A 19006-nucleotide genomic window follows, 5' to 3' on the forward strand; every position below is an offset into this window, starting at 1 on the left:
TCCCCACAGGCAGCTCCCTGACACTGTGTGACTGACTACAGGTTCCGAGAGTCATTAGTGGCATCTAGTACCTTATGGATGACCATCTCTTCCATCAGTAGGACTTTTTTCCAGGTTCTCTGACGTATATCACGGCTGAATTCACGGCCAGGTATCTTAAGCTCCCTGCAGCATATCTCCACTCAGCATCCCTAAAAATACCACAGTCACGGTATAAAGTCTCCTGGATAATGACACTGTGCTCCTAAATAATATATACCCCTTACAAAACAACTGACCGCACGCTCCCTCACATACAGTGTCGGACTGGCCCACCGGAGGACCGGAGAATCCTCCGGTGGGCCCCCGAACCCTCCATTACGCAGGGGCCTCCATCCCCATCTGGGGGCTCTGCCAGCAAGGCTGCACTGGCCCACAGTGGACCCCCGATATCTCCCCTCAGATTGGGATGGAGGCCCCTGCCAGTGAGGGATAGCTCTGGTACTCGATGCGGCCGTACGCGGCCACTCGAGTACCATCTTTGATGTATTAAGCGGCCGTTGTTGTGAATGTGCGACGCGGCCGTTTTTTGTCCCGGCCCGCGTCGCACTGTGACCCCTGATGCGCGGCAGTGTGATGATGCAGTCACGCTGCCGCGCTGCTGTGCGCCTTGTTCAGAGTTCCTCTGTCACCGGCCGACGCGGAGGACGCGGGAGCGCTGCAACAGGTAAGTGAATTTTATTATTTTTCCTCTTCTAGACTTAATATATCATAGGGGGTCACAGTGGTAAGGGAAAACTTATAATAAGGGACTCCAAGGGGCCACTAGAAGACTATATACAGGGGAAACTAGGGGAAATATACAGTATGGAAAGGGGGCACAATATATAATAAGGGGGGTCAGGAGGTATTGCACATATACATATACAGGATAAGAGTAGTAGTATTATGCTGTGTCCATATATACAGGTTAGGAGTAGTAGTACTGTGCTGTGTCCATATATACAGGATAGGAGTAGTAGTACTATGCTGTGTCCATATATACAGGCTAGGAGTAGTAGTACTGTGCTGTGCCCATATATACAGGATAGGAGTAGTAGTACTGTGCTGTGCCCATATATACAGGATAGGAGTAGTAGTACTGTGCTGTGCCCATATATACAGGATAGGAGTAGAAGTACTGTGCTGTGCCCATATATACAGGATAGGAGTAGTAGTACTGTGCTGTGCCCATATATACAGGATAGGAGTAGAAGTACTGTGCCGTGCCCATATATACAGGATAGGAGTAGTAGTACTGTGCTGTGCCCATATATACAGGATAGGAGTAGAAGTACTGTGCCGTGCCCATATATACAGGATAGGAGTAGTAGTACTGTGCTGTGCCCATATATACAGGATAGGAGTAGAAGTACTGTGCCGTGCCCATATATACAGGATAGGAGTAGTAGTATTGTGCTGTGCCCATATATACAGGATAGGAGTAGAAGTACTGTGCTGTGCCCATATATACAGGATAGGAGTAGTAGTTCTGTGCTTTGTCCATATATACAGGATAGGAGTAGTAGTACTGTGCTCATATATACAGGATAGGAGTAGTAGTACTGTGCTGTGCCCATATATACAGGATAGGAGTAGAAGTACTGTGCTGTGCCCATATATACAGGATAGGAGTAGTGGTACTGTGATGTGCCCATATATACAGGATAGGAGTAGAAGTACTGTGCTGTGCCCATACATACAGGATAGGAGTAGTAGTACTGTGCTGTGCCCATGTATACATGATAGGAGTAGAAGTACTGTGCTGTGCCCATATATACAAGATAGGAGTAGTAGTACTGTGCTGTGCCCATATATACAGGATAGGAGTAGTAGTACTGTGCTGTGTCCATATATACAGGATAGGAGTAGAAGTACTGTGCTGTGCCCATATATACAGGATAGGAGTAGTAGTACTGTGCTGTGCCCATATATACAGGCTAGGAGTAGTAGTACTGTGCTGTGCTCATATATACAGGATAGGAGTAGTAGTACTGAGCTGTGCCCATATATACAGGATAGGAGTAGTAGTACTGTGCTGTGCCCATATATACAGGATAGGAGTAGAAGTACTGTGCCGTGCCCATATATACAGGATAGGAGTAGTAGTACTGTGCTGTGCCCATACATACAGGATAGGAGTAGAAGTACTGTGCCGTGCCCATATATACAGGATAGGAGTAGTAGTACTGTGCTGTGCCCATATATACAGGATAGGAGTAGAAGTACTGTGCCGTGCCCATATATACAGGATAGGAGTAGTAGTACTGTGCTGTGCCCATATATACAGGATAGGAGTAGTAGTACTGTGCTGTGCCCATATATACAGGATAGGAGTAGAAGTACTGTGCCGTGCCCATATATACAGGATAGGAGTAGTAGTACTGTGCTGTGCCCATATATACAGGATAGGAGTAGAAGTACTGTGCTGTGCCCATATATACAGGATAGGAGTAGTAGTTCTGTGCTTTGTCCATATATACAGGATAGGAGTAGTAGTACTGTGCTCATATATACAGGATAGGAGTAGTAGTACTGTGCTGTGCCCATATATACAGGATAGGAGTTGAAGTACTGTGCTGTGCCCATACATACAGGATAGGAGTAGTGGTACTGTGATGTGCCCATATATACAGGATAGGAGTAGAAGTACTGTGATGTGCCCATATATACAGGATAGGAGTAGTAGTACTGTGCTGTGCCCATGTATACATGATAGGAGTAGAAGTACTGTGCTGTGCCCATATATACAAGATGGGAGTAGTAGTACTGTGCTGTGCCCATATATACAGGATAGGAGTAGTAGTACTGTGCTGTGCCCATATATACAGGATAGGAGTAGTAGTACTGTGCTGTGCTCATATATACAGGATAGGAGTAGTAGTACTGAGCTGTGCCCATATATACAGGATAGGAGTAGTAGTACTGTGCTGTGCCCATATATACAGTATAGGAGTAGAAGTACTGTGCTGTGCTCATATATACAGGATAGGAGTAGTAGTATTGTGCTGTGCCCATATATACAGGATAGGAGTAGAAGTACTGTGCTGTGCCCATATATACAGGATAGGAGTAGTAGTACTGTGCTGTGCCCATATATACAGGATAGGAGTAGAAGTACTGTGCTGTGCCCATATATACAGGATAGGAGTAGTAGTACTGTGCTGTGCCCATATATACAGGATAGGAGGAGTAGTACTGTGCTTTGCTCATATATACAGGATAGGAGTAGTAGTATTGTGCTGTGCCCATATATACAGGATAGGAGTAGTAGTACTGTGCTCAAATATACAGGATAGGAGTAGTAGTACTGTGCTGTGCCCATATATACAGGATAGGAGTAGTAGTACTGTGCTGTGCTCATATATACAGGATAGGAGTAGTAGTATTGTGCTGTGCCCATATATATACAGGATAGGAGTAGTAGTACTGTGCTGTGCCCATATATACAGGATAGGAGTAGTAGTACTGTGCTGTGCTCATATATACAGGATAGTTGCAGTAATACTGTGATGTGTCCATATATACAGGATAGGAGTAGTAGTACTGTGCTGTGTCCATATATACAGGATAGGAGTATTTATTAGGACTTTTATATAAAATATTTGATAAGAGGAGCACTAAACAGAAGAAGAATAACTAAGGAGAGCATTATTTAAAACATACTAAGTAGGAGCACTGTAAGACTGTATAGCTGAAATGATTAATTGCAAATGATATATTATGTAATTAAAGGGAATTATGTCAAATTTAATTTATTAGGTGTACAGTATTATTTACTCAGGGGTGTGTATTGTAATATATTGAGGAGGTCATTGTAATATTTGATTTATGGAGAGGGGGCAGTATGGTTTTTGTTATGGGGGTATATTTGATATTTTTGGGGACCACAGTGGGGTCAGTTGTGTTCTGAGTGGTAAATATTATTTAGGAGCACAGAGTATGTAATTGTTGACATTGTGCTGTAGTGACGGTGATACTTTTAGTTCCACAGTGTGGAGATGTGCCACACACAGATGAAGGTATCTGGTGGAAAATTCTCTATTGTTAAGAAAAAAAAGGGAGAAGTCGTCCTGCAGTTCAGTACCCAAAGGAGAAGAATCCCACTTCTGAGTCTGGTAACTGTAATTGTTAACTATCTAGACTATTTCTATTATGTCAGTACCTAGTTCGTTATTCTTATTGGTAAGGTAGTGCTAAGCACGCTGCAGCCACTGTGAACTCCTGGAATATTTCTAGGCAGCGGTATGGTGGGCCCCCAGAATCAATTCCTCTGGTGGGCCCCAGGCACCCCAGTCCGACCCTGCTCACATATAAAACATCCCTTCATTATTTATATATATTCTTCTGGAATTATAGCAGGCACAGCACCAATCAATATACAACACCCCTAATTTATTAATACAGACCCCCCCAACATTGGGTTTACATGATGCAAAGTAATCTATTGTATCCTATAAGTAGTATGTCCCACCCATATACAGATCCCCGCCAGCTTAAATAAAATCTTGCCACACATATACAGCCCTCCCAGCTTAGTGATATACTGTATCCCATATACAGCCCCCGAGCTTAGTGATATACTGTATCCCATATACAGCCCCCCAGCTTAGTAATATACTGTATCCCATATACATCCCCCCAGCTTAGTAATATACTGTATCCCATATACAGCCCCCCAGCTTAGTAATATACTGTATCCCACATACAGCCCCCCAGCTTAGTAATATACTGTATCCAATATACAGCCCCTGCAGCTAAGTAATATACTGTATCCCATATACAGCCCCCCAGCTTAGTAATATACTGTACCCCATATACAGCATCCAGCTTAGTAATATACTGTATCCCATATACAGCCCCCCAGCTTAGTAATATACTGTATCCCATATACAGCCCCCCCAGCTTAGTGATATACTGTATCCCATATACAGCTCCAGCTTAGTAATATACTGTATCCCATATACATCCCCCAGCTTAGTGATATATAATATATACAGCCTCCCAGCTTAGTAATATACTGTATCCCATATACAGCCCCCACCTTAGTGATATATAATATATACAGCCTCCCAGCTTAGTAATATACTGTATCCCATATACAGCCCCCACCTTAGTGATATATAATATATACAGCCTCCCAGCTTAGTAATATACTACATCCCACATACAGCCCCCAGCTTAGTAATATACTGTATCCCATATACAGACCCCCAGTATAGTAATATACTGTATCCCATATACATACCCCCAGCTTAGTAATATACTGTATCCCATATACAGCCCCCAGCTTAGTAATATACTGTATACCATATACAGCCCCCCAGCTTAGTAATATACTGTATCCCATATACAGCCCCTCAGCTTAGTAATATACTGTATCCCATATACAGCCCCCCCAGCTTAGTAATATACTGTATCCCATATACAGCCCCCCCAGCTTAGTAATATACTGTATACCATATACAGCCTCTCAGCTTAGTAATATACTGTATCCCATATACAGACCCCCAGCTTAGTAATATACTGTATCCCATATAAAGCCTCCCAATTTAGTAATATACTGTATCCCATATACAGCCACCCAGCTTAGTAATATACTGTATTCCATATAAAGCCCCCCAGCTGGCCCCATATAGTATATACAGCACCCCCCCCCCCCATTATAAACCGATTCTGACCCCATATAAAATACACAGCACCCCCCCCCCCCTGTATAAAATTCTGGACACATATAAATTATGTAAATATATACAGAAACCTCCACACTCCTACCCTGTTATATTAGTATTCGCCCCTTGTTAACCACATTTAATTAAGAGTACATGAAGAATAATAAAACTTGTACTCACCTCGAGGCAGGGTGCCAGCACGGCTCCGGTCTTCTCCGGCTCCGCACAGTGACACAGGCTTCGTGACATCATCTGCCGCCTATGTTGCTGCATAGAACACAGCAATGCCAGCAGCCAGGTATGCGCTGCGTCGCTCCGCATATAAATCAGGCACGAAACAGGGACGATTTATTTAGACAGACACAGGCACCCGAATCGTCCACATTAGAGTGACAAATTTCACCGCTCTTTAAAGGGCTCCGCATTCTGATGCCTGAGGTGAGATTTTCATCTCGCCTCACAGCAGATGCTGCCCTGGTATTAGGATATAGGTGTGGATCCCACTGAAAATGAGAAACAACAGTATTTTCTTGTTTGGTGGGTGATCACATTTACACAGGCACATTATTGGAAATGAGCATTCCAACTGGTCCAATCATCAGCCTGTGTTATAGCACTCTTATAATACTAATCAACAAAGTTAATGCTTTAGCCACGACTCAACATGTGACAGGCTGTTTCGCGCTTAACGCGCTTTCTCAAGTCTGTGACATCTGATGTCACAGACTTGAGAAAGTTCGTTAAGCGCGAAACAGACTGTTGTTTGTGGTGTGCCCGGCACCTCTCGATGTTACCCTGCTGGCTTGAATAATGACTGCATATTTTGGTGAGTGACCCGTCTTTCTCCTTTTTCCGACTTGGGATTATATTTGCTCTTAGATTATTCAGCAGAGCGCACCACCTAGCAAGATATTTTGACAGTGTCTGAAAATAATTTCTTGTCAGTATAAGAATCAGCAGTAAACGTAGTTGCCTTCTCTTTTTTCTCTTTTGGATGAACTGTATCAACATGTGATCCACAGAAGTCTTACATTGGTTTTCTGAAGAAATGCAGCTTGAAATATCAAATTGGTGAATTTTCAGTTTACCGGTAACTTAAAACAGCCATAAAAAAAGCACCACAACACATCATATACATAAACCTTTGTTGATGAGCAGGTTACCTAACCAATATCATCCACTGCATCCACTGCATTTTGTTTGCATTTTTAAGGTAAAAACTGATAAAAGGTTTATAACTGCTGTTTTACATGAGAAACAAATCCTAGTGTGTCTGCAATCATTTAATAACACCATAAATAATGCTTACATGATACAACAAAAATATTATATACTTGGGATGAAGATACAGAATAAAGCATAATAGACACAGCACATGAAACTGATGTAAAAGGATTTTAGGCACAAAGAAACATCCAGAAGCATAAATATCTCTACAATCACATCTTGACATGAGTTTACAATAAATGTGGCTTCTACCATGACAGTGCCTATTTCAGCAAAACCTGAAATGACAGGAATATTTTAATACTGCAGTTAAGATTCTTATTAAAATTGTTCTTCTAATTAAAAAAAAACTACATAAAATACATGCACTTTTCTATTTTCATTGGATATATATTTAGATATCTTCACATAGATGTGATTCCAACTGTCTAAGGTAAAAATGTTATTTGTAAAAGATAAACATGAATATTACATTGTTTTATCATTAATTGTCATCTGTTATCGCCCTTAAAATCTTGGATAAAGTATAGGAATACAGAATCTTTGAGAGTTTTTCTTTCACAGTCTGAAGTGTGGTTCCAAAAGATCCATTTTCCAGAGTAAAGAATATGAGTGGGAAAGAATTCCAGTTCATTTAGACCCAGGGGGCATGTCACTGCCTGGAGCACCAGATTTCAAGACACTCACGTATAAGTGTGAGCATACTGAGAAGTACGTGATTGTATGTGATATAGGCACTTTTTAAGCTTTTGGTTTCCATGAAAGACCACACTTATCCTTCAGGAGTAGAGCTTTATTCATCTAAAGAACAGATGACTGCATATCTGTTACCTCCAGATACTGACACTTTTGTTGACTGGTTGATTCCCAGAAAACTGGGAATGGTGTATCATCCAAATTATGTATCTTTTGTATTTCATACCCGTCTCATGCACAGAAATCCATGGTGGCCATCATAATGTGAAGAACACAGTGCAGATGCAAAGTCTGTAGCTCAGTCTTTTCCATAAGGCAGTCCAACATTTCAACATTATACTCTTTGAATTTGCAGACTGATGATAACGAGACAATAGTCAGTCTACATGGTATAGTCATCAATACATGACCATTACTTGTACAGCCATTTACTTTTATTTTCCGTTTCCAAAAGAAAGATATATGTTATAGCCATGTGTTAAAGCTCAAAGTGATAAGCAGTTCAATAGTCTTTAGGACGAATCAGCATGGAGACAGACTTCAGACCATGGCTGGGTCCTTTCCAATAATGCCACTTGATACTATTGTATTTAGGTGGACCAGATCCACTTTTGTAATAAATTCCATTCAAGTTTGATGGCCCACAAGCATCAAACCACCAACCTAAAGAAGTATAGATCTTTGTTAGGTGGGTTAAGTTTAAAATCTTCAGATTGTATATTGAAAAATTAAGGTAGAGTAACATCTAATTATACACAATAATAAATATTGTCATGCTCAGATTTTAATACTATCAGAATAATTGCTTATGAAGACAAGAATATTAAATATCATCAGCATAACAAAATAGCACATTCTCCATTTTAATGTTATAAACAAAAATACAGAATTTCAAAGATATTATTCTAGCCTGTGTCTAACATTCCTGGTGTATGCAATTTTGGTTGGCTTGGCATACGCCCATAAATCTTCTCACTATGGTCGGATATGGCAGATTCTTCTCATGAATAGCTTCTCCTTTCTGCCTCTCCTCTCTCCCTCCTGCCCTCCTCCCTCCATTAAAAGACACACATACATTCAGCTCACATACAGACATTTCCTGCCGGCAAGCAGCATCATGCAGAGATTTTCTCTACAAGCTACAGAGAAAACCCTTATACTGTATTGGTTATAGTTTAGATGCAGCAGAGCTGACAGTGTTTGTTATAGCTCAGATGTAGCAGACCTGAAGTGTGTCATTGTGTGTTATGTGCATCTCATGGATCTCATCATCTCTCATCTCTCATCCGGCTCATCCCTCTTTTTCTGTGTCAGAAACTAGTGAGTGATCAGACGCTAAATGAAAGTGTAGATAAACCCTGTACCCTGATAATCTAAGCACATTGTCAGCACACGTATAGCAAAGAGGAATCATGTAGTGTCTGCTTACAGATTCCTAGCCCACATTCTGGAAAATGCTTCTAATAGATATTTACAAGTATATTTATTTAGAGTACAATCAGAAAGTTTGTTTAATGTTTCTGAATGCATACTGTTCCAATCAGTGACCTGTTGATGTGCATTCAATCAATGGGATTGAAGTGTTGAACATGCAACAAAATGTATGTAAAAATTCAAACAGTATACCTTCAGTTATGATAATTTCATGGAAGGCTTCTTTTTGTGTAAACCTAGGCTAAGGCTGTTACACAATGCCTAATACTGTTTTGTAAGAGTTGAACAGAACTATAATACAACATCCATACAAATGTATGGGCTTTTTCTGTGTCCCTTCATTCTTCATATTTTAATGCAGAAACATACAAAGTTTCTTTCTGTAGGATTTTGTACAAATACAACAGAAAAGTCATGGCATCAAAGGATACTTTTGTATAAAGACTTCCATATATTTTTTCCAAGGAAAAAGCCTACATAAATGAAAACTACATATATCTAAATATTTACCTCCTGTTGCATACTGAGCACATTTGCAGCTACACCCATCATTGTCTACATCCTTGGTGCTGAAGTATGTGCCTGTAGGAGCAAAGCTGCTTGTCCGTCCCGCAGTCCCACTGTAACCTATTACATTTATCCTAAAGAAACAAAATGTGACATGTTTTCATTAATATAATCATATATTATCTAATTCAAGTGTAGAATTACATTCTGACATTCTACAAAACTATCTTATATGCATTTATATGCAAAAATATATGCATTTTAAAAACCCTCATGAATGAGCCTACAGGTCTGAAACCTTTGGCCTATGGTTGCATGCATGGGGATTATTGATATGCATACTAAGGAGCTAGTGTTTACAGTTCACCACATGAACCCCATGGAAATGGACCAGTATGAAGGATCCCATGTGCTGCACACATTGCACAGGGTGGGAGTCCTTGCATCATACAGAAATCTGGCTGGACTGCAGCACCAATAATATAAGAACTGTTACATTATCAGCGTTGCTGTTCCGCTAGCAGACAAAGAGTCCTTTCATCATCTTGCACAATGCGTTCAGTCAGTGGAATCTGACAATATATAAGTGCTTCTCAATAAATTAGAATATCAGCAACATTTTTTTTTTAGTAATTCAATTCAAAAAGAGTCAGAAAATTTGATTTTAGACTGTATAATATTTTTGGAGCATAGAATTGTTGGGCAAATGAAGAGCTTGTGTTGTGTTCATACATATATACTGTCTGTTTGACAAACATACTATCATAGGTGATTCATATACTCATTTTTTGTTGGTGAAGGAAATGGTTTGTTGGACTGCCTTACGTGGCAGTACCAACTGCATGTTCTGATATGTACTTGGTACATTTTTATATGTTTTTATAATGTCCATCATTCCTATGCTGGATGATTTGTGTGTTGACCCCCATTTTTGAATAAAGATTTATTTGCATTGTCATACTGCGTCAATGTGGCGTGACATAGAGATGATCAGCTGAAAGCACTGCAGAGGTGTTATAGAAGCCCAGGATGCTTTGATAGCAGCCTTCAACTTGTCTGCATTGTTTGGTCTGGTGACTCTTGGCAGTACCCTATAGATTCTCTACGGGGTTAAGGTGAGGTCAGTTTGCTGGAAAATGAAAATTCCACCTCCAAAAAGCTTGTCGGCAGAGGGAAGCATGAAGTGCTTTAAAATTTCCTGGTAAGCAGCTGCATTGACTTTGGTCTTGATAATGCACAGTGGACCAATGGACAACAGCAGTTGAAATGGCTCACCAAATATCACCAATGTTCCACCAATGTGGAAACTTCACACTAGATCTTAAGCAGATTTGATTGTGCCTCTACAGTCTTCCTCCAGACTCAGTAAATTTAGCATTTTATTTGGAAATCAAGACTCCATTTATCTGAAAACAACCCTCTGGACCACTAAGCAACAGTCTGGTTCTTTTTCTCTTTGGCACAGGGGTGGCTTCACACATCAAATGTGATATTTGTAGCCCATGTCCTGGATACCGTTGTGTGTGGTGGCTCTTGAAGCACTGACTTCAGCAGCAGTCCACTCCTTGTGAATCTTGGTTGCTTATGTTCCGTTTTCTCCACATTTTTTCCTTCCACTCAACTTTCCATTAATATGCTTTGATACAGCACTCTATCTGAATGGTGGCCTGTTCTCAGGGCTGCCAGCAGCACCAGGCATGCCTGGGCAGCCGGCTACGCCACTATCCACTAGTGTCCTGACATCGCAAGGGAAGGGAAGGAGGCCGGCGGGGGAAGGAAAGAAGGTGAGTACAATTGAATTACTTTACCTAGGACTTTATATATTTATTATGGGGGTGTATATAGCTATAATAGGAGTCTTCATATGGTTATTTATTATAGGGAGGCTGTATATAGTTGTTATAGGGGTACTGTATGTAGTTATTATACAGGGACTGTATATAGTTATTAAAGGGGACTGTATATAATTATAAGGAACTATGTATAGTTAAAGAGGGTGTATATAGTTATTATAGGGGGCTGCATTTAGTGATTGCTGGGGGAGCTGTATATAGAGATTGCTGGGGGGCTGTATAGAGTTATTACTGGGAGCTGTATATAGTGATTACTGGGGGAGGTGTATATAGTGATTGCCTGGGGGGGCTCTGTATATGGTGATTGCTGGGGGGCTGTATATGGTGATTGCTGGGGGGCTGTATACAGTGATTGCTAGGGGAGCTGTATATAATGATTGCTGGAGGGCTGTATATAGTGATTCCTGGAGGGCTGTATATAGTGATTGCTGGGGGGCTGTATATAGTGATTATTGGGAGCTGTATATAGTGATTACTGGGGGCTGTATACAGTGATTGTTGGGGAGCTCTATACGGTGATTGTTGGGGGCGCTGTATATAGTGATTGCTGGGGGAGCTGTATATAGTGATTGCTGGGGGCTGTATACAGTTATTATTGGGAGCTGTATATAGTGATTACTGGGGGATCTGTATATAGTGGTTGCAGGGTGCTCTATATAGTGATTGCTGAGGGTGCTGTATGCAGTGATTGCTAGGGGGCTGTATATAGTTATTGCTGGGGAGCAGTATATAGCTATTTCTGTTCCCTGTCTGGCCTACATTCAATGGAGTCCTCCACCAGATTTTGCGCCCAGGGGTCCCCACCAACCTTAATCTGGCTCTGGGTCTGAGTGTTATTTACATTATTTATTTTTTGTTATATCTCTTCTACAACAATATTTAGGCTGTGTAGCCATTGCAGATTCCCTTTGTATGGGTTACAGCATCAAAGCCTTTAGACAATGGCAGAACATTCCCAGCACAGATGTGCAAAGCCAATCTAAATACCCTGTGACATTTTCATTTGTTTTACTAACAGACAGCTTGCCTTAGACCTCAAAAACACAAAACAAGGTGTTTTCCAAACCATACATAAGCATGTCCTGTTTGTCCTAAACTGCGCCAAGAGCTGCAAGCAGTTGGTATGCTTTGACTGCTTTGAAATCACACCCACTTACCTAAATTGCATATCATAGTATATTAGGTTGGAAAAGGATGCAGTTTCATCAAGTCCAACCAGTAAGAATTAAAAAAATGTTCTTCCTCATAACCTGTGATATTTTTGCTCTCCTGAACATGTATAAAGAGTCCGCTATAACAACCTTCTGCGGCAGAGAAGACAAGGAAAGATCCTTGTACTGTCCGTTCAGGTATTTGTACATTGTAATGAGGTCTCCCCTCCCCTCTCTTCACCCATTCCAGTTCTACTATGTCCTCTTTATACCCTGTTGTTTAAAGCTGTACACAATATTCCATTTGTGGTCTGACCAGGGATTTGTATAAGGGCAAAACTATGTCTTTATCATGAAAATCTATTCCTCTCTTGATACATCCCATAATTTTATTTGCTTTTCTGCTGAAGTTTTAGGACATAATTGTACTTATTTTCCATGGCCCAAGTGCATAACATTACATTTGTCTACATAAAACTTCATTTGCCATTTCCCTGTCCATTCCTCCAGTTTCCACAAATCTCTCTGTACTATTGGCCTTGTTATTAATTTTTCTGCAAATAGTGAAACTCTACGACACTCTATGAGGTCATTAATAAAAATATTAAAAAGAAGAGGGCCCAATACTGACCCATGTGGCACTCCACTGGTAACTTGAACCCAATCTGAGAATGTGCCATTGATGATGACCCTCTGTTTTCAATCACTAAGACAACTTTTTCATGCAAAGTTTTAACATTGTTAAAGCAATGTACAGACACTTACTGGGGTAGTATTGTGAGTGGAAGAGTTGCCATTCCCTCGCTGTTGTGTTGTTGAAAATCCCTCCTCCCAGCAAAAAGAGGCTGGATAATCAATGCTTATAGGACTTAATAAATCAGATAACAGTCTGATAAATGGAGTGTGTGCCTGTGCAGAGGTCTGACATCTACAACTATCGCTTGTATAAACTTATCGCTTGTAAGTTTTTGTTTTTTTGCCTTCTGACTCCCTTCATGGCTCACATACACTCACCGGCCACTTTATTAGGTACACCTGTCCAACTGCTCGTAAACACTTAATTTCTAATCAGCCAATCACATGGCGGCAACTCAGTGCATTTAGGAATGTAGACATGGTCAAGACAATCTCCTGCAGTTCAAGCCGAGCATCAGTATGGGGAAGAAAGGTGATTTGAGTGCCTTTGAACGTGGCATGGTTGTTGGTGCCAGAAGGGCTGGTCTGAGTATTTCAGAAACTGCTGATCTACTGGGATTTTCACGCACAATCATCTCTAGGGTTTACAGAGAATGGTCCAAAAAAGAAAAAACATCCAGTGAGCGGCAGTTCTGTGGGCGGAAATGCCTTGTTGATGCCAGAGGTCAGAGGAGAATGGGCAGACTGGTTCGAGCTGATAGAAAGGCAACAGTGACTCAAATCGCCACCTGTTACAACCAAGGTAGGCAGAAGAGCATCTCTGAATGCACAGTAAATCGAACTTTGAGGCAGATGGGCTACAGCAGCAGAAGACCACACCGGGTGCCACTCCTTTCAGCTAAGAACAGGAAACTGAGGCTACAATTTGCAAAATCTCATCGAAATTGGACAGTAGAAGATTGGAAAAACGTTGCCTGGTCTGATGAGTCTCGATTTCTGCTGTGACATTCGGATGGTAGGGTCAGAATTTGGCATCAACAACATGAAAGCATGGATCCATCCTGCCTTGTATCAACGGTTCAGGCTGGTGGTGGTGGTGTCATGGTGTGGGGAATATTTTCTTGGCACTCTTTGGGCCCCTTGGTACCAATTGAGCATCGTTGCAATGCCACAGCCTACCTGAGTATTGTTGCTGACCATGTTCATCCCTTTATGACCACAATGTACCCAACATCTGATGGCTACTTTCAGCAGGATAATGCGCCATATTATAAAGCTGGAATAATCTCAGAATGGTTTCTTGAACATGACAATGAGTTCACTGTACTCAAATGGCCTCCACAGTCACCAGATCTCAATCCAATAGAGCATCTTTGGGATGTGGTGGAATGGGAGATTTGCATCATGGATGAGCAGCCGACAAATCTGCGGCAACTGTGTGATGCCATCATGTCAATATGGACCAAAATCTCTGAGGAATGCTTCCAGCACCTTGTTGAATCTATGCCACGAAGAATTGAGGCAGTTCTGAAGGCAAAAGGGGGTCCAACCCGTTACTAGCATGGTGTACCTAATAAAGTGGCCGGTGAGTGTATACCCCGGGCTAAATCAGAGAGTCTTCTGGATTTTGTGTGTTTCTATCTGGTCTTCTGCTGGGTGTTAAGAGATCAAAAATATCCCCTTTTCTATAAATATAGGTGAGCGCTGTTCGGTGGCAATGACCCTACTGCAGATATAAAAATCCTGCTGTGATAACATCACCTGGGTATGTAAAACTGATTTTCAACTAGTTTCAAAGGCTCACTACCTCCTTCTCCTCCTCCGTGTAGGGCCAGAAGGGCATGATGGGACTAGAACAATAATCCTATAACCTCCCATTGAGAAGTAAAAACTCATCATGTTCTGGGTCTGGTCCAAGTAGGAGGGTTTTTTAGAACCCATCTAGGGATGTAAGTAGTGTGTTTACAGCTCTCATAAAGCAGGTCATTCCCTATGGCCATTGTTCTTACCCTGCGAGATTTTACCATTACAAGATTAGAACAGAGCGGGGAGAATCTTTAATTGTGGGCAACTCATTACTATTGGTTCCACACAAGGTATTTGACTTTCACTGAATTGCTTAGATTTGTTGTACTCCACCTGTAACTTAGACTCTGCCAACTATAGATTTATTCTATTGTGTGTATTGTTTCATCTCGTTTACCTTTAAGACAATTAATTATATAAATTTAACCTGTGTTATTATCTTGATACATAAAACATTGGTTATATATACCTGGGTGGACTTCTGGCCCAACGTAAAACACTGGGTGTCAACTGTAACTAACAGCTGACAGCCCAGTGTAACACCCGCGGTCAGAGTGAGCTCCGATCGCAGGTGTTTAACCGGTTAAGTGCTGCGGTCAGCCACGGTTAACTGGCCTTGCAGGGGTCTCTACTAGAGATGAGCGAGTATACTCGTTCGAGTATTAGCGTACTCGAAACGGCTCGTTGCTCGGATGAGTATTTCCCCTGCTCGAGATCGAGCTTTTACTTAACCCCTAGGCGCACCAGGACGTTATAGTACGTCCCCGGGGCTAGATGCTTAGCGCACGGGGACGTTCTATAACGTCCTGCTTCTGGCACCGGCTCACGAACGGAGCCGGTACCAGAAGCAGCGGCTGTCAGCTGTCTAGTACAGCTGACAGCCTGCGCTAACACCCGCGATCGGAGCCGGCTCCGATCGCGGGTGTTAACCCCTTACACGCCGCGGTCAAACATGACCGCGGCGTGTAAGGGTGTAAGCGCTGTGGATCGGATCCCCCGTGCCGCTTACCGGGGGATCCGATCCTCTGCCGGGCAGCTCCGAGGACTGGCATGTGCCCCGGAGCTGCCCGGTCTCCATGGCAGCCAGACCCCTTCCGGGTCTGGCTGTAAACTGTCTGAGCATGCGCAAGCTTGCTCAGACAGTTTACACTGCTCTACAATAAAATAGTATTGTAGAGCAGTGTATTGAACTTAAACCAGTGATCAGAGCATCACTGGTTTAAGTTCAAGTATGTATAAGTAAAAATATGCAAAAACAGTTAACACTACACATTATAATAAATAAAAAATTAATACATAAAAATATAAGCCCCTAAAATGTCACTTTCCCATAAAAACACTTAATAAAGTATAAAAAACATAAAAACACAAAAAAACCCCGCATATTTGGTATTGCCGCGTCCGTAACAATCTGCATAATAAAACAGAATTGTTACTGGACCCGCACGGTAAACGCCGGAGGAAAAAAACGCAAAAAACATTCCGAAAAAAGATAATTTTTAATTAATACCCTATAAAAAATGCTCTAAAAAGTGATTTAAAAAATGTTATGCACTCCAAAATAAGCCCACTAAAAAGAACAACTCTTCTCGCAAAAAATAAGCCCCTAACAAGATTTATCTGCCAAAAAATAAAAAAGTTATGCATATAAAAAGATGGTGATGCTAAAATGAATAAGATTTTCTCCAAATTAGTTTTTATTCAGTACAATTGAATAAAATACACAAAACCCCCACATATTTGGTATCCCTGCGTCCGTAACAATCTGTATAATAAAACAGAATCGTTATTAGATCCGCAAAGTGAACCCCGTAAAAAACAACCTAAAAAAACTCTCTCTGATAAAGATGATTTTTTATTAATGCCCTTTAAAAATGCTCTAAAAAAGTGATTTTAAAAAGTTACGCAATCTAAAATAAGACCACTAAAAAGAGCTATCATTCTTGCAAAAAATAAGCCCTTACACAGATTTTTGAGGTGAAAAATAAAAAAGTTATGCATATGAAAGACGGTGATGCTAAAATTAACAACAATTTTGCCAAATTACTTTTTATTCAGTAAAAATGGGAAAAAATAAAAAAAAATATATAAATGAAGTATTTTCATAAACGTGGCGACCCAAAGAATAAAAATAATATACTATTTTCATGGTATGGTTAACGGCCAAAAAAAAAAACACATAAAAATTTTCCTAAAAATTGATGATTTTCATTTCCTCCACCAACAAAGAGTTAATTAAATCTCACCAATAAGCTATAGATGCCCCAAAATTATGTATTAGAAAAGTGCATCTCATGTGGCAAAAGAAATAAGCCCCTATAGGTCCTCAATAAAAAAAAGAAAAAAATTATAGCCTGTACAATGTGACATAGCAAATCTGATTTGAATGGCGCCTCCTTCCCTTCTATGCCCGGCCGTGCGCCCATACAGCAGGTTACCACCACATGTAGGGTATCGGTGTACTCGGGAGAAATTGCGTATCAAACTTTGTGGAGCCTTTTTTCATTTTATCCATTACAAATGTTTAATTTTCCACCCAAAATGAGTGTATTGTGAAAAAATATTACAATTTGCAGACTCCACCTCCATTTTGTTTTAACCCCTATAAAACACGTAAAGGGTTAACAAACTTCTTAAAAGTGGTTTTTCATACGTTGAGGGGTGTAGTTTCCACAATGGGGTAATTTACGAGTCTCGCTATTATTTAGGCCTCTCAGTGTCAATTAGAAGTTGAGCAGGTCCATCTAAATACAGGTTTTGGCGATTTTACAAAAAATGTGAAAAATGGCACCCAAATTCTGAGCTTCATAACATTCTAGTAAAATATGTGGAATCTGAAAAAACCATGCCAACATAAAGCAGACATTTGGGAAATGTAAGTTATGAATTTATTTGGGTGCTATGACTTTCTGAATCAAAAGTAGAGAATTTAGAACGTTGAAAATAAAGAATTTTTCAAAATTTTTGCCAAATTTTGTTTTTTTTCATAACTAAACGCAAAAGATTTCATCCAAATTTTTAAACTAATTTGAAGTACAATGTGTCACGAGAAAACAATCTCAAAATCCCCTGGATATCTCACAGCATTCCCACGCTATAACCACTTATAGTGACACAGGTCAGATTTGAAAAATGGGGCCGCGTCCTTTAGGCCAAAAGATGCTGTGTCCCGTAGGGGTTAAGGAAACACAGTGAAGAACACAGTGAAAACAGTGAACACAGGATCATTTAAGTGAAGAACACAGTGAAGAACACTTTGCAGATGTTTCCGTAGATCTGCTAACGTATCAGAAGACATTAGTGCCGAACGGTGTTCTTCAAAATAGTATGTGAAGAACAATATGTAAGAAGAACACATTGCAGATGTATGGAAACATCTGCAATGTGTTCTTCAGTGAAACTAATAAAAAAGTTGAAAAAAAATGTTATTAAATAAAAAATAAATTAATAAAAATTCCCTAATCCCCATTAATACATAAAATGACATATAATGTGAAGTAAAGTCAAAGTCATTACACAATCCCCACACATAGTATCACCGTGTCCATAACAACCTGTTGATTAAAAATTTATTGAACCCACATGAGAAACGGCATAGAAAAAAAACTGTCAAAAACCTGTCAAAAATTATGATTTTTACCTATTTCATCCCACAAAAATGCTATGAAAAGTGATCAAGAAATTCCTCAAGCTCATTTGAATAATTTTAAAGCCTTCTTTTAGCTCCTTATGCCCTGTTTTAAGAAAAAAAAGAGTAGATATTGCCAGAGGAGGCATACACCAGTCTGTTAGTGCGCTTGGTTTGCAATCCTTCATCCTTTAAGCTGTAAACTGGCTAGGTCCTGAAGGGGTTAACTCAAAATGAACGTAATAAATTAATTTTTTTAATTTTTGTTTTCCACTGTAATTGGGTTATCTATAATTACAGCAGTTACAGGGGGAAACAACCCTCTGTGGAGGCTGATGATAAGGTATGTAGAAAGGGGGGGCTATTTCACTTATTCAT

The 19006-nt window shown here is 40.5% G+C and overlaps 1 protein-coding gene across 2 annotated transcripts in view; it reads right to left on the reverse strand.

The window, feature by feature from the left end:
- Window positions 1-6934: 6934 nt before the first annotated feature.
- The window catches only part of LOC140118651 (angiopoietin-2-like), a 72047-nt gene continuing 59975 nt past the window's right edge, over window positions 6935-19006 (reverse strand). The window contains exons 7-8 of one of the 2 annotated variants that reach the window (XM_072136817.1): window positions 9558-9688; window positions 6935-8276 (exon numbers count right to left, since the gene is read on the reverse strand). In XM_072136817.1, coding sequence (XP_071992918.1) covers window positions 8116-8276; window positions 9558-9688 — 292 coding nt within the window. In that variant the 3' untranslated portion in view covers window positions 6935-8115. The remainder of the gene's footprint in view (window positions 8277-9557; window positions 9689-19006) is intronic. The other variant, XM_072136816.1, reaches the window with a different exon arrangement.

The sequence above is a fragment of the Engystomops pustulosus genome, chromosome 2 (genome assembly GCF_040894005.1).
Source record: "Engystomops pustulosus chromosome 2, aEngPut4.maternal, whole genome shotgun sequence".
In the NCBI taxonomy this organism is placed as follows: Eukaryota; Metazoa; Chordata; class Amphibia; order Anura; family Leptodactylidae; genus Engystomops; species Engystomops pustulosus.